General features: G+C 41.3%; 1 protein-coding gene across 3 annotated transcripts in view; it reads right to left on the bottom strand.

Moving 5' to 3' along the window:
* cacna2d3a (calcium channel, voltage-dependent, alpha 2/delta subunit 3a) overlaps nucleotides 1-10,790 on the bottom strand; it is a 117,278-nt gene extending 106,488 nt beyond the window's left edge. For 2 of the 3 annotated variants that reach the window (XM_040047584.1, XM_040047582.1), the window contains exons 1-2: nucleotides 9,041-10,790; nucleotides 8,703-8,784 (exon numbers count right to left, since the gene is read on the bottom strand). In XM_040047584.1, the coding sequence (XP_039903518.1) occupies nucleotides 8,703-8,784; nucleotides 9,041-9,165 (207 nt within the window). In that variant the 5' untranslated portion in view covers nucleotides 9,166-10,790. The remainder of the gene's footprint in view (nucleotides 1-8,702; nucleotides 8,785-9,040) is intronic. The other variant, XM_040047583.1, reaches the window with a different exon arrangement.
* Between the last annotated feature and the right edge of the window lie 6,237 nt (nucleotides 10,791-17,027).

Here is a 17,027-nt window from a genome sequence, read left to right on the forward strand (position 1 = left end):
TTGCAAACAAGCAAACAGATAACAGTAGAGAGAAAATATGGTCATCATAGCCCTCAGAAAGTTTCAAAAATGGCAAATAAATTCACAACAAAACATTTTGTCATATTAAAAAGATATATCACACACAGCATTGATCTCAACACACATTTATTCTGAAAGTGATCATTATTATTGACATCATTGATTTGATCCAGTGTCTAACATCTGGTCTAATTCTTTAAACAATCAGCTGTCTCATAGCTGATTGCATCTTCTTAATTTCATCACAAACTCTCACACCTAGCAATGGAATTTAAATTCTCACTTTATGGATGTAATAATAATAATAATAATAATAATAATAATAATGTACACTTTTATTGATCCCCGTGGGGAAATTCTTCTCTGCATTTAACCCATTCACTCAGTGAAGCAGTGGGCAGCCACCAGTGCAGCGCCCGGGGAGCAGCGTGTGGGGATGGTACCTTGCTCAAGGGTACCTCAGGGTAGCCGTTCAGGGGATGTGGTGCTGCAGTCTGAGGTACTTAGTTGTGCTCTATATTATTCTGATGCCTTCTGTCTTTGTTCCATGCCAAACAACACCATGTAATCAATACAGGTCAGGATTGATTGATACTGATCCCCAGTGTCCTATGCAAGTAATCGTTTGTCACTGCTTGCTGCTCAGCATTGCCTCTATGCCATCCGCACATTAGGCACTGCTAATTTACTGTAGTCATTTAATGTATGTGTCACTACTGTTCCGTTACACTAACACACAGGGAAGTTATAATAAATGTAATCACGTATATGCACGGGTTTTAGTATGCATATCAGACAAGATCTGTTAATAATACTCATGTGTGTTGCTACATTGCTATTCAGTTACAACTGTACTCCTCCAGCCTGCGTTGTGTGCATGTGTTAGTTGCTTGCAAGTGCAGGTGAAGGTCATGATGAGGAGGGGCCACTGCTGTCCCACTGAGCCGGAGTTGGCAGCGCTCTTACAGTCTATAAGAAGTGTTGTACAAACAGGGCGTGTTGAAGGACTCCATAAAGCACAGTAAAACTAAATGTGTTTATGTGGGTGTGTGTAAGCTCGCACAGCTGAAGTAGAAGCAAAAGGGTGACTTGGGACAAAAGCTGTCAGCAAGAGCACCGAGTGCAGGGCGTTGTGCTACAGCCAGCGGAACTATTTTTGCGGCTTAACACTTGCTCCGAACACTGCGGTGTCCCAAGATCGGCTTCCATGTAGTCTGTAGCGCTGTAGCTGCATCCTATCCATTATTAAAGCAGAGGGATGGAGGGAGTCAAGAGACTTTGAGAGAAAAGGCGAGAGGGAAGGAGAGAAGATTAACTGAGGGAGATGCAAAGAAGTGCATAAACGCATGGGTGAAAATATTGACAAAGGAAAGAGTTGACAGAAAGGTGAAAGCCACAAACGTGAATGAAAGAAAGGAAAGTAGAATGAATAAAGTAGAATGACCTGAGCATGCAGCAGTTTAGGACATATAGACACATACATGGAGGGATTTGTGATTGATGGCGCAGCTATAATGACAACGATGTTCATTTTCCTATTGACAGCATTTCTTTATAAGAGCAATCCTTACCTACAGCATGCAGGGTGGATCCAGACAAAAGGCTATGTGATTGATGTCGACAGCTGCAAATCACAGACAGTCCTTCACACGGTGCTGCGCGCCTTAATGTGCTTAATAGTACTAGTTCCACCCCTTCACCAAGTTGGCTAATCTTTACTCTCTGTATGCAGTCAAGTCTGGTGCACGCCAGGTGAACAATCTGTCATAATTACAAAAATCTGTGTGTGTGTATGCCTGCTTGCATGTGTGTGTGTGTTCATTAATGTCCTGTGCAGCCACAGTGAGATCCTCTTTATCTGCAGGGCAACAGAGGCAGAGCTGAGCCGCCGATGACAGATGACAGTGGATATTTATCTTCAAAGTTCACATTCATCATCCCAGCAGCACCAAGCAAACACTAGGTGTGTATATGTTTGTTTGTCCATCTGTGGCGGAAATGTCAGGAACTGGACACAAAAATTAGCTTCTTTGCAAATGGAAATCAGCAACTAAATCAAATATATATACAGATATATTTTATAAATCAACTTGGAGAGAATTTGGGGAAAACTCACAAAAACCACACAACAAGCCATCAAAAGGCACTTGACTTTTCTAAGCTCACAAATACAATGTCAGCAGTTTAGCTCTTTAAGAATTTAAGTTCTTTAATCTGGTAGCAAAGGGACCTCACTGCTTGCTCCTGAGCTCTCTACAGGAAAGAAAGGGTGTTTGATTCATAGTGGCTTTTCTCAAGCTTTGCTCACCAACAAAGCACTAATTACAGTATGAGTGAGTGGCTGTGTTGGCTAAAGCGGGCCAGCTAGGACATGAAAGGATAGCAGCACAGGCTTCACTCCTGTCTGCTAACGCTGTAATTAACTCTGTGACACGACATTCCTCTTTCTTTTCCCTGCTCTTCCTCTTTCTCGCTTACACACACCTTTACATATCTATCTTTGTGAGGACATTCACAGAGGCTAGTCCTTTAACCTAACCTTAACAATCAGCTGAGGCTGTGGCCAGACTGCAGGGAAATAAAATTAATTTAAGAGGGACTGTCTGTATTATTATTCACAAGTAATTCTAACAGATTTATGAATCCAGACCCTTATTTGCATAAAAAAATGGACCAAGTGAGCATGATTTCATGTAAAGCATTTTTAAGCTAGTTGCCATATTCGGATGGGAGGGTCGAGCATATAGTTCAAGTTAATACTAGTTTGGCAACAAAGGTGCATCTGTAGTGTGATGAATGCATTGCACAGACGCAGTTATCTTCTAATTATCTGATAGGGTCACAAATAAAATACTGAAATTCCACTCACTAGTTCGACATTGGCTTCACTTTCAGCATCTCACACTAATGACTGTGTGTTGCTGTTTTAACATAGGCTCCAGAAAGTTAGTAGCTATGGTACTTTATTCCACATCAGAAGATATCGCTTGTTAGATTGTGTTGTTCCTTCTAGCTTTACCTATACATACTTTTTCCTGTGCCAACGGGCAGTTTATTTTAGCTCAGGATGAGTAGTTTGGAGACAAAATTAGAGAAGCAAGGTGGAGATGATTTGGACATAGGTGAGAAGAAGGAGGATGTATTGTGAATATATTGAACAAATTATTATGGATTGAATATGGATTTGCCAGGCATAGGGAAAAGCTATGGGACAACAAGACTGTGGCTTCATAACAGGATAAACCAGTGGATGATGTCACTGCAGCTACATCCATTTCTTATACTGTCTATGCCCTGAGCCAATTCTAGTCTTAACCATAACACCAAGCCTTATCCTTCAAAAAGCTGTTTGAAGGGTGTGAAAAAGGAAACACTGAGGGAAAAGGTCCTCGCTTCTTCTAAAATGCCTTCCCCTGATCTGCAACTCAAACTGGTCCTCACAGGGGTATTCAGACCTGTCCACCCACACACACACACACACACACACACATACACACATACACACACACACACACACACACACACACACACACACGCATCACTTTCTCACCTCTTGCCATCTAGGAGCAGCGAAGGAGTCAAATTTAGCAAGATCACGCTTTGGTCAATGAGAACAAGTGAGGGTGGGAGAGGGAAGCGAGGAAAGAGATGGGAGGGTTGGGGGAGGTAAGGGAAAGCGGGACAGTCATCAGTACACACCCTTACACACTCCCTTCTCTCACCTCATTGCCAGCCATGCTGAACCAAACCTGACAGCTATTCAATTTTCCCAAAGCTAAATCTAATCTGCAGCCGTCTCCCCCTCACTGACACAGTGTTACACTGGAACGCCTCAGTCATCACCCACCCTTGGCAGCAGACTGGCACCATCATGCATACTTCAACCATAAACGCACACACACACACACACACACACGCACGCACGCACGCACGCACACACACACAGAAATAGAAAGTCAAATAAAGGGCAAAAAGAGACAAAAATAAAAGTGCTCTTCAAAATAAGTAATAGCAATATTTTTCTTCTGTTTTGGAGAGTCAAGTGAAAGCTTACATGAGCCACAATTTTAGAAAAGCTTCAGTCAGCCCACACACCTCAGGACATTTTTCAAAGTTTATAAAACAAGCTGATAATATTCACATATCTAAATGCTGTTTTAAAGCTTTATCTACAAATGTAATTCTGAAGGATAATTACCATGGCCCTTCATTTCTGCAGCTTAATAAATAACGTAGTCACAGTTATAGATACTTGTTATTATCCAATGTGTAATTTGGGTGTATTTGCAGAATTTAAAATCTCTCCATAAAATTCCAAAAAGAGTACTGTGGCTATTGGAAGACCCGTTGCGTGTATTACGAATTTCATTCCCACTTTAGCAACAAACCCGCTGCTAACAAAGAGACCGTTTGCTTTGTAAACATAGAAATGTTATGAAAAAGGTTCTTCTTCTTTTTTTTTTAAATGAAAATTACACAACATTTGTAGAATAAATAAAAAATGCTAAATGAAATTAAAATTATATAAGTTATAGTCAGTCATGCTGTCCTCCAAATAAGTAATTCATTTGAAATGAGGGTTTAAAAATATATATTTAAATATACATATATATCGAATCATTTCCATTTCAAAAGTAGGCAATTAGTCGTGCTGTTAAAACTGGTTAGTGTGACTAAAATCTTAATTTGAAATAAAACCAGAATTTTTTCTACAAGTTGTAAAACATCCTTCAGAAGATCCTGATATGGCACCGAATGACATAAATGATCCTTTGTGTTTTTATTAATGTGTTCGTTAGATTTCTGAAAGCTTATGTCAAATAAACCGCTTAGTACTGGCTTGTAATACAAGTGTATACAAAGCAGAATTGACTGATGTATGATAGCATTTAATCACATGTCGTATTTGTTTTGTAAATATCAAACTGGAAAGTTTTAATTTCCAAATGTTCTTATTGACAATACTTCACCAAAATAAGGAGATTTAAGAAAAGCTTTGCACGGTGTGCGCTGCTGGGATGGAAACTACAAGATGAACACTGTCACTATATCATATAAACACACATTTCATCTTTCTTGAAGATTAGTCCATCCATCAATTAAATGAATTCTATTAAGATAATTGAAATAATCCCAGCAAAACAAATGTTTTTGCTGTTTTTTATCCTCCTCTTAACCTTTTCTCTCGATTTCAGAGAGACACACGTGACTGGAGAACTTAACAACTATTTTCTTTTTGAGGAGCCACTTAGCTCGGTCTTATTCAACTCATTCTTGAGGATTCTTGTCAACTGACATGTCAGTGCCTTAAACCATTAAGCCCTTCTGTAAGAGTAAATGATGTGGCATCGTTGCATAAAACTATATGTGCACCCACACACAGACACACACACTCTTCTTCCCCACCCAAGCAAATCGGTTCCAGCGTAGTCTTGTCACACATCATTACACCTTCACGTCACCCTCTGCTCTTTTTCTCTGCGTATGTGCCTCTGTGTGAGAGATGGTGTGTGCATGTGCGACTGAGCACGCTTAACGTACTTTAGGTATGCTAACTTAACGCACACGGTGCAAGCACGTACCCTGTTGCCTACTCCTCGCTCTCAGATTCAGCTTATGCTTTTAAAAATAGGATCGCAGACGTGCATTAGGAAACTTCTCACAGCCACAGTGGCAATCCTGCTGCCTGATCATTTTTCTTGTATCTTCCATTACCAAAAGGCTTGAAGTTATTTCAGCCTCGCATAATGTCCCACTTCTCTGATTCCAGAAAGCCATAACATCAGCGAGCTGAAAACTGGTCCAGCCAGCCAACAACACGCACACAGACGCAGCCATCGCAGCCAGCCTGGCTCTTATAGACAGGTTGCTCAATGATACATGAAATTAAAGATCTCAACAAAATAGCAGTGAAGAGGGTAAAACACACAGAGCTAATTCTAACTATCAGTGGGAGATGGTTAATGTGTCTCCAACAGAAATCTCCTTTCCTTTATATCTGTGTGCGCGAATACAGCTACACTGCGCTGAACATGCACCGCTAGTGTGCATATGAGAAGATGAGTCGCTAATACTGGATTTGTAACAGACCGAAGGCATTATTGATCATAGCTTTTTTTCTTCTTCACACAAGCACACACACACGTGTCCTGACTGGTATAACCTTGAAACAAGAGCTGTTTCCGATGGATATAGGAAGGGAGCGATGGCGTGGGAAGGGATGACAGATCAGAACCGCAGAAGAAGGACAAAAGAAAAATCTGCTCCCAACTGATTTTATTCCCAACAAATCAGTGTTTGTTTCTCAAATGGATTTGAATTGATGAAGCTCAAATCCTTTTGAGAATCATAGTAAAAAGTCACCCAAGTCATAAACATATTTAAAAATTATTCTGGAAATCTGCTTTTATTCTCACTGAAATTACTGAAAAGATCTATGTGAATTATTTCTGGCAATATTAATTTAGTGTACTAGCGTATTTGAATTAGGGCTGTTACTCAGTTAATTAAGCAGGAATTAAGTTAACTGTTTCTAGGCTTTGTACTATTAATTATGATTAACAACACTTGCGCACTTCTGTAGAATATCTCTTATTAAGCAAGATTAAATAGGAAGTCAAATCAAGCATCAAATTAAAGCAGAGTCAACACAAAGGAAGTATCGAATTCAATTAGCAGCATTTTAATTTGACACACAAAGAAGCAGCATGAAGCACAATAGGTGCAACACAAAACTGTTAAAAAACAAAGTGTAAATGCCGCTGAGCACTATTTCCTCTTTATGGTACTTCTGTGCAAGGGTAATTAAGATTAGCGTACTGTTTAGATTATATTCTGTACAAAAAAGTAATTAGGAAACTTTAAAATTTGCAATTTGTCCACTAGAAACTATTTCTTTCTTCGTGCTGGTTTGATGGCGAAGATGGTGCTGAACCGAAAAAGCGGCATGTGTGCGACTCATACAGAAGTGTCGTCATTTCCAAGGGAGTTTAGTTACGCTAGGGTCAGAAAGATAACTGAAGAGAGGCTGAGTCCATCTGTCCTCTGCCTGGGGGAAAAACACACGCACGTTTTGGTCTTTTCTCTTCACTACCATCCTCGTCTCAGTGTACAACAGTGCACGTCCTTCATTCTTTCTGCTTATTTAAAAGCATATGTGCCCTCAAGGTACATGTGCTCCCTTCTCAGCATTCCTGGACAAAGGCTATTGGACTAGACTGGACACACAACATGGCATAATAGATGGGATGATGTGACTTGTTAGCAAAAACTTACAGGTGTGTATGTATGTGTGCATTTACACATCCTGCACATCCTGTGGGACTGTGCATGTGGACACAATTGCATCATAACAGTTTAGTGTGGAAAATGCACTTTCCTGACAAAGTGGTCGCCAAGTCTTTTCTTTGCTCAATTAACCCAGAGGCCTTAATTTGCATTTCATAAAGAGGTCATTACTCTGTAGGAGGGTTATCTTCTTTTTGGAGGCAGAAAAAAAAAGATGAAAAGGGGGAACAGTTTTTATCCTGTCAAAAAGATAACACCACTCAGCTGCCTTATCAGCCGCTGATGAAATCCATGCTGTAGGCCCACGTATAACTATGTGACTGCGCACATGAATATGAAGTGTGTGGCCACGTACGTTGGGCGTGGAACTGTACATGACACACGCGGCTCCCGTTTTCTTTGCTCCACGTCAGACCTCCACCCTGGCCTGTGTGACACCTTACAGCAGGGTGGTCCTTTGCACCCAGCAGAGTCCTGAGATTGTGGCCACATGTGTAGCATTTTGTCTGACTGCCCACTGAGAGGTTAGTTTCAACTTGGCCTTTTATCCACTAATTATCCATTAGCCAGTTTTAACTCAAGCTTCATAAAGTGGTCCTCCATTAGGGAAATTTGCATTCCATCATAAGTCAAATCTTGCATTAATGCCACAAAGCAGAGTGGAAGAGCGACGAAAAGAGATTGCAGAGAGGCATAAAAAGAGGTAAGGGGGTGTTACATGTGTGAGAAATATAGCTTAATGCTTTTTTTCTGACAGTAAACGTGTGTGTGTGTGTGTGTGTGTGTGTGTGTGTGTGTGTGTGTGTGTGTGTGTGTGTGTGTGTGTGTGTGTGTGCATGAACGCAGTGCTTGAGAAGTGACACCTATTTAAATGGCGTGTGTTCAGAATATGCTTTTAAATCCATGCTTACACAGTCAAAGTGCATTACTGATTCTCAAGTGGCTAAAAAGCACACATCCTGCCGTTTAAGAGCAGAAAAGTGACATTTCTCTCAACTCGAAAATTACCCAACACCACTCAGTTTCTCTCACAAGCGTTATGTTTCACATCTACCCAACAATTCAAAAAGAAGGTATTTTTAAGCTTTTAAATAAACAGTCTGCTGCAGAATCACATCAATGCAGTTTTGGACAAAGTGAAGTTTGTGTACTGGGTATATTCACTCCTCTGTACTTCCCCAAAAATGAAAATCTTTTTTTTAAATAATAAAAAACATATTTACAGTTGTTAAAAGACTCTCTTTTAACAACCTTGTCTTTCTTTTAGTGTTCACAGAAAGAAAAAAACCTACCTAAGGTAAACCATCTGGAAATTTGAATATTGTCTAAAGCTTCAAGGGTGTACTTCTGTTTTGACGCCTGAAGACTTGAGTTCTGTTAATAAACCAGCTCACCTTCTGCAGCAGCTGCGACCCAGAATACTTTGCTGAGATGGACTTCATCTCCCCACCAAACGCTGATGCCCAGAGCTTCACCCTGCAGATATTAAAAAATAGGCACAGTGCACACAGCCAAGCCAGAAATGGGGGAAAAACAAGTTAATAAATAAATAGATTAAAGTGAAGATAAAGTTGTTTGTTTTTTGTTATATATATATATATATATATTTCAAATAAAATAACGAGACTGAAGCGATGAGGACACACTGCCCGGTTTTTTTCTGTCTTTGTATAAAGTCTTGCTTTGAAACCACTTTGAAACAGCACTTTCGCGTAAAAGGACATCTACTTACACAGACGGAGGGATGCTTTGGTGGGTTCCTCCCACCCCCGTGACCCTGATGCTTAGAGTTGAGAAAAGTAAGAGGAGCCACGTAGACCCAGCACTGAAAAGCACACCGCTCCGATCCACCTGCATCTTGGGCAAAAATAACGCCCCTACGCGCTCAGAGCGAGTTTTGAGCTTATGCTGCCACCGTAGAGATTTTTCCCTCCAGAGAATCCAAATTTTAAAATAAAAATAAAATGGGGAGCTTAAAAGTCACCTGTGCTGACTGACTAAATTATTCATGGTAACATGTCCAGCTGTTCGGCTGGCGTGGGACGCGGATGAGCGATGCGCTTTGGCAAACGGCAGAATCCTCAGCTGTGTGAGTTATCCAAAGTGCTGCGGTGTGGCCCCGCTGACCGGCGAGGTGCACCCCGCTATGCCGAGCGACGGAAAGTGGAGCTCGTGTTCACCGGCACGGAAAGTCCTCTCGGTCGCTTAGACTGGCCGACCTCAGCCACGGAGAGCACAGAGTGGAGGTTCTGGGGGGGGAAGCGGGGAGATCATCAAACGATGCAGCGCACAAGAGCACGCCCACTCCAATTGAATGAAGCGACTGGTCTTCTCTCTCACTTTCTCTCTCTCTCCCGCACTCTGGTGCGCGCTCGGAAACACACACACACACACACACACACACACACAATCTGAGGAAAGGCTACAGAGGATGCCGTTGTTGTTGTTGTTGTTGAATTGCGCCATACTTGGGACTTGCCCCTGTCGTTCTCCGTCTTCTTCATTCACAGGCTCTAATACAGGGCTATAATAGCTATAGCCTTTAGCTTTCATGTCAGATCAAGTCATGCGCTGTATGCCCAGTTCACTGAAGCAGGAATTACTGCTAAAGTGCTGATGAAAGTGGGAGAACAACAAAGAAAGTGTGTATGTTAAAAAAAGACAGCAGGAAATCGGGGTGTCCGGCCCCTTGGTAGAAAAAGGGAAGGACCAGATAAGTCTGCTCTGGCAGTGTGTGGGCATATGGGTTGTGAAAGAGGATGAGAACCCCCAGGCAACGGACCCTCTGTGATGGATCGCATTTCACGTAGAAGGAAGGATTCTGGCAAACCACAGGAAGGGGATCAACACTGACTGAATAGCCTATTTCTACCCCTGCAGAGGGGTTGCTTAGAAGATTGCATGCCTACAAAAGAGTCACTGCTCAGCGACCCAGGGTCCCTGAGCAGTTATGGACTTGTATTATATTATATGTGTTTTCAGTGTTTCTGTCTCTCATTCTCCCAGCTTGCAGGTATGTGTGTGTGTGTGTGTGTGTGGGTGGATGCAGGTGTATCTGGGAGCACCTGTTTACAGGCACCATCAGGCCTGGTGGGTGTGGCCCTGCCAGGTGGTTGGCACACACACCTGCAGCTGATCAAGCCTCATGGAGGAGCTACTTAAGAGTGTGGTGGAGCTCTCTCTGACTCGTTGCGTGGCTTCACGTTAGTCTCTTGGCTAGTTAGGCAGTTCACTCTGCTGCATTGTGGCGTGTCTGACGGCTGCCTCTTTGTTGTCTCCCCAGGAGAAGTGTGGAGACGAGAGGGCAGCGAGCACAGGGTGCTCAGACACTGATTAGTGGGGACAAAGATCACTAACACTGGGAAGAGGATATGTCACAGGAGTCAGGAACGCACTGAGGATTTATTGTTATTTTCCATTCGCTGTAAATAAACGCACTGCTTGCATTCAGAGCTCTGCGCCTGGGTCCTCCTTCCTCACATCCACACGGTTGGCCAGCGTCAACCGTGACAGTCACCTTTGACATATATGAGTCGAACACCAGTGTGAACAGCAGGCTTGGGTCAAGCATACAAAACACCCATAATTGTTACAGAGGGAAGTCACATTCAGTCAGCTTTGGGACTTGTTGTGTCGATTCTGGCCACGAGGATGACAAATCTACATAAAAAGTAAATTAGTGAAGCAAAAACTCTAATAGCTCGTTCTACTGACAGACATGAAGCGTTAAAATGGCATAAATGGGGAAAAATTTCATTATATGACTTTTACTTAACAGTTATGTTTATTTTTCCCACAGGAGTCGGGACTTTGATGTCAGGGTTTGGGACTCTATACTCCAAAAAAGCAATGCATTATCTTACTTAATTACTTTCTGGAGAGAGTAACTCGTTACGCAATTCATTACATTACTTTTGTATTACTCCACAAGATGACCTGTGATGCCATGCTACATAATTACCAATTGATAATATAAAAGTTCGTAGCTTTGTATCAGCATGTGGTCTGTGCAGATGCTTGCATGGAATCAACAGTTTCTGGCCTGCAGTTTACATTTAGTTTAATGCAAACTATGTGTTACTTAACACATCACTTTGTAACTTATTTTCTTGCAACACATTAACCTGAACATTGATTGGAACTCTTTGTGCTTCCACAACAAGGATGGACTGGTGTTAAGAGACTTTAATTAAGATGACTAGTAAACTGCTCAAATAAATAAATAAAGGAACATGTTTTTAATCAGATTACAACATTAAGTCAGTTAAACCACCGGGATATTGATCTGGTCAGTTAAGTAGCAGAGGAGGTTGTTAATCAGTTCCAGCTGCGTTTGGGTGTTAATGACATGAACAACAGGTGCACTCGAGGGGCAACAATGAAACAATCCCCAAAACAGGAATGGTTTTACAGGTGGAAGCATTTTCCCTCCTCATCTGTTTTGACTGCTTTTTTTCACTAGTGTTGCACTTGATTGGGATCATTGTCGCTGCTATTAGCGTGAAACCCTACAGAGGTTGCACAGGTAGTCTAACTCCTCTAGGATGGCACATTAATACGTGTCATTACCAGGTTTGCTGTTCCTGAACAGGACACTGAAGAGCATGAAGGAGATTCCATGAGACAGGAACTTTCTCTGAGGGAGGGAGTAATGGGGCAATGACTGCCTTTAGGTATCAGGTTCCTTCATGAGAAAGGCTGCACATTTGTGTACATTGTGTGAATAATGCTAATGGTATTTAAATGTTCTCATGAACAGTCATAATGAAGAAACAGACGAGAATCGATCAATTTATTACAACACAGTAACAGAAAACCTACATTAGAAACTGGGAATGTACATTTACAACGTACGGAGAGCCTGACAAAGAACACATCAGGTTATCAGAAATGCAGAATTTACTGCTTTTGGTGTTCAATCCATAATAGAAACTAAATGTGAGGATATTTGGCCTTGTTTCTTTTTCTATTTATATATTAGTTAGATTATAGTGTGCCGTATTTCACTTTTAACATACTGTTCTTATTTTAAAGGACGTGCAGTTTTATTTCAGCTACAAAGTAACTGCAAAGCCTGACAGTGCAAAAACACAACTGCTCCAGTATTCTGCGTCTTTAGTAAAATAAAGAGAAACACTAGAGTTTAACTCCTGTTTCTCATCACTTTGCTCCCATTTCTATTAATATTGAGGCAGCTCTGCAGCACAAAGAAAAGACTGCTAAGGAGAAGAAATCCAACCATCATTTTTCACAAGGTAAATAGATTACCCATCACACAGAGCATCTGAAACACAAGAAACCCGAACAATACGAAGAAAATATCAGCTGTGGAAGTTGGAGTGATTTTTCTCTGTGAATGGAAGTTTTTATCCACAAGGCTAATGTCTCCCAGAGAGTTCTTGAGTGTGTTATTGTGTGTTTTAATGTCACTGAGCGACTAAGTACGACCATTTCACTTAAAAGCACTGTGATCTGAATAACAGGAGATGCAGTAGGTGGAAGGAATGGCCAAGTAGAAAACAAATGAAACACAACAAAGGTGTAGGGTTATATTTTCTTTCTCTCTGAGTAGTTGTTATTTTCTTGTTTCCACATCTTATTTAATGCTTTGTAATCACTTACACTGTTGAGTACAATAGATTTTGTCAACTAAAGCTGCGCAAAATCACCCCCATTTCATGGATGCCATAAATGACCAGGTCCCCTTAAATCCAAACCCAGAGATGCAACAGCTTCTAGCCATGACACGAAAGACACAGCTTGTTAGGACAGAAGTGACTGATAATATTTATGAAATAAAAAAAAAAATGTTCTAGTTGCTAGCTAGGAGAAAAACATGCTTCCATATAATTCCATGCATATCAGCTAGAGGCAAACCCATGTATTTTTCCTGCATGGTTGGGGCAGCGAGGTAGGGCGCTAAAATCTGGATTAACAAGGGATTCGTTTACACAGTACAGTCAACCTTGAAAGCAATAAAGAGCATGCAGTTGCCAGGGGATGAAGCTAATGTAGTGAGAAAAAACGGAAATTATTAGCGAACATAAAAAAAATAAATGTAATAACATATTTCTAGACAGTAAAGGGATAATGGGTTACATCAGAGAGAAGAAAACACAAGTCTAATGACTAAGTCTTCTCTTCCAGCCATGAAATCCCTCGTTTTGCCTCAGTGCTCCAACTTCCTCTGTTCTCGGGGCTGTAATCACACCTGATTTTACAGAGCAGAGTGTACCGTGCTGGTAGCAGATCTGTGCCTGACATTACAGCAAAGAAAAAAATAACACTGTCACATCTCCAATCCTATTTTTGCTATATTTTGTTATGTTGGACATATGGACGATTTAGCGCGTAAAAGCATGGTTTGTGTTGCCTCTGCAGTCCTCAGCTGACCTCACTCTATTATTGTGTTTAAATACTAGCTGGAAACTCCCATTGACATAAAAATCTACCTCTCACATTTATGGTTGTAGATCCAGTGTTCGAAAGACTCATCTAGTTAATAATATACTGATGTTAGCGATAGATGGAAAAGTAATAAACAATTCAGATAATATTATATAAACATAAATGAGGCTAAAACTAATTTAAGGATGAAAGCTGGATAAAAGGATAAACCTGTTTTCCTTTCCTTTGTCCCTAGGTTGACCTCGGGGTCACCTGTTATTCTTGCCTCTGGCAGCTCATTGTCACCAAGGTCACTTCTGTGTACAACTGCAGAATACAGATCAGAGGCAAGGGTGGCAGCACTGGGCAGATTGACCTGGATGTGATGATCTTTCAGTGAGCTTCAGCTGGACCACATCCATATTCGCTTTTTATCATGCTCCCAACATCCTCAGGATTTTATTTGAATCGCTCCCTCACCACCACCTCCCCCACCCGCCTCAAACAACATTTAGGTGGTATTTTAGCACCAGAGTTAAAGATATGCATTTGAAAGCAATGAATAGCAGCTTGATAAAACAATACGTGAATATCTGGAAAATTGCTCGTCGAACAAAGCTTATCAAACCAACTTGTTCCCAATATATTCACCATAGTGAGATAACTTTTCACATACTTTATGTAGACAGTGTGGCCAGAGCCTTCCCTAATGTGAGTAACGAACTTGGACTACAATTGTAAATCATAACATTTTCAGTCCAGATGATGCATATTCATATGCAGATGCTTGCAGACTGACCATCAGTGAGTTCATGAGTACAGACAGTGACAGGTGTAGTCCCACTGGGAATGTCATAGAACAGTCTAAATAATTCTTTGTCAGGCTCAGAGTTCACCTTGCTCTGTGAATGCCTTGATTAAATGCAGTTAATAATGAGATGCCAAAAGAGCGTTCCCCCATGAGCACTGGCACAGAAATATTCAACTTTATTTGATGAGACTGCTGCCCCTGGAATATGCACTGTCATAGATCAAAATACCCATTGCACTCCAGACTCATGAGCCTGAGGACAAAGTGCATCAAGCTTGCAAAGGATGTACAACAAGAAATGGTGGAAGCCTTGGCGTGTGCCTGGCATGTCACCTGTGTACCACCGGAGAAGGAAGCATGAATGATCACTGGTCTTTCCTGCAATGCTGGAAAAAATGTGATGAAGGTTTTTAGATGGATCATAGTAGCTGCTATAAACATAAAAAGTTCAGTGATTGCATGGACTCTTAAAGCTTTCCTGCAGTGCTGCTGAAAGGTAGCCTGATTTTCTAAACTAGCATCTGCTCTTTAGAAAATTACTGTGGCTGTTTCTATGTAATTGTGAAACATTCGGAAAATGTGATAAAAGGTTTTACTTATTGCAGTAATATTCTGTCAGAATCCAGAATCAATATTTATTATATGAAAGCTAAAATCTGCACTTTAAATAAGTTTGTTACAGGGGGTTAAAGGTGCAAAATGATATACATTTTAGCTTGTAGATCTAAAGTAGATCCTCTGTGTTAAAAGTTCAGGAATTCCTCCTTGGATAAGTGGAGCGTATGTATTATGGCTGGGATTTTTCAGCTGAAAATATCTGCATAGGAGGCCTGAGGCATAAACCGGATACAGCGAGCAGCTGCCTTCATCCCCAAAACCTCAAGAAGCAAATAATAAACTCCCGTTCAGTTATTCTTAATAATTCAGGCACTTCATTAATATTATGTGTTTTTTGTTTAATGTTTGCACTTTGTAAGACCTAACTGAACATTTTCTGCTACAAGCTCAAGTGCAGCAGGAAAACACGCAGCAGTCGCCACTGTTTCATTTTCTTCCGACAAGCAGTCAATCTTGAAAGAAAGAAACAGCTTGTTCAGCGAAAGACTCAGCGAAAGGGTCGAAGACATCTTGTGAAAAGCCAGAGGAAGATAATAGGGTGAAGTAACTGCTTTCTTAAATCACACCGAAGATGAACTTGTCATTGAAAAAAGAAAATCGCATAACGGGACGCATATTAGTGAGGATAATTGTGTTTAAAGGCCTTTATACACCAGTCATTTCCTCTGGCCAGAGATAAAAAGAACATCCAGCTATTTTTGAGAAAGAGAAATGAGCTGATGGAATATTGTGATACTTATAATAGACAACAGAACTGCCATATTGTATGTAGTCACATAAAAATGATGTGCTGGAGAATCTGAAAGACCTGCAAGCCTTCTATATGATTCAGAAATTTGTTGATATATTTTGGCAATGGAGGAGAGTCCATGTGCCGTTGTTTATAGACCATGCTAAGAAAGTGAAGATGCACTATACTGTCAAAAGCATCCCCCGACCCAAATCACTGAATTCAGGTGTTCCAATCACTTCCATGGCCACAGGTGTATAAAATCAAGCACCTAGGCATGCAGACTGCTTCTACAACAACTGTGTCAGTTCCAGTGTGGTACCACTGTAGGAAGTCCAGGTGAGAAAGTTCCTCCTTAGTAAATATTCTTAGTCACCTGTTAGTGCTACTAGAACAAGATGTGACTGGGGATGACAGCAACTCAGCCACAAAGTGGTAGAGAATCACAGAAGATGCTGAGGCTCACAGTGGAGAGATGTCGCCAACTTCATACAGAACCAATGGTTACACACCTCCAAATTTCATGTGGCCTTCAGATTAACTTCATAGAATGGGTTTCCATTGTTGAGCAGCTCCAGCCAAGCCTCACATCATCAAACACAATGCAAAGAGTCGGATGCAGCAAGCCACCACTGGACTCTAGAGCAGTGGAGACTTTTGCTCTGGAGTCATGAATCATCCTGCTACGTAGACAAGTCTAGGTTTGCCAGGGGAACATACTCGTCTGATCTCATTGTGCCGAGTGTAAAGTTTGGTGCAGGGGGGATTATGGTGAGGCAGTGTTTCTCAAGAGTTAGTTCCAGTGAAAGGCATACCGAGACATTTTGGAAAATTTCATGCAACTTCCTATTCCAACATGACTGCACACCAGTGCACAAAGCAAGGTCCCTGAAGACACGGATGAGTGAGTTTGGTGTGGAAGAACTTGACTGGCCTGAGTCCTGAGCTCAACCTGAAAAAAGAAGGTGCAAAAGGTCTGAAATTGAAGGCATTGAGAGCGCAGCAGGAGTGTGTAGGAAAGCAGAAAGATTTGGCAGGTCATATAATTTGGTATTTAAGAGTCTGTCTTGTTAGAAATCAGTGAGTGACAAATCAGCATGACTTTCCACACCTTAGGTTTGTGAGGAAATGCAGGAGTCATGCTGACTTCTCAGCTGCCGACCAGTGCACAGT

The sequence above is a fragment of the Simochromis diagramma genome, unplaced genomic scaffold (assembly GCF_900408965.1).
Source record: "Simochromis diagramma unplaced genomic scaffold, fSimDia1.1 OVJJ01000387.1, whole genome shotgun sequence".
In the NCBI taxonomy this organism is placed as follows: domain Eukaryota; kingdom Metazoa; phylum Chordata; class Actinopteri; order Cichliformes; family Cichlidae; genus Simochromis; species Simochromis diagramma.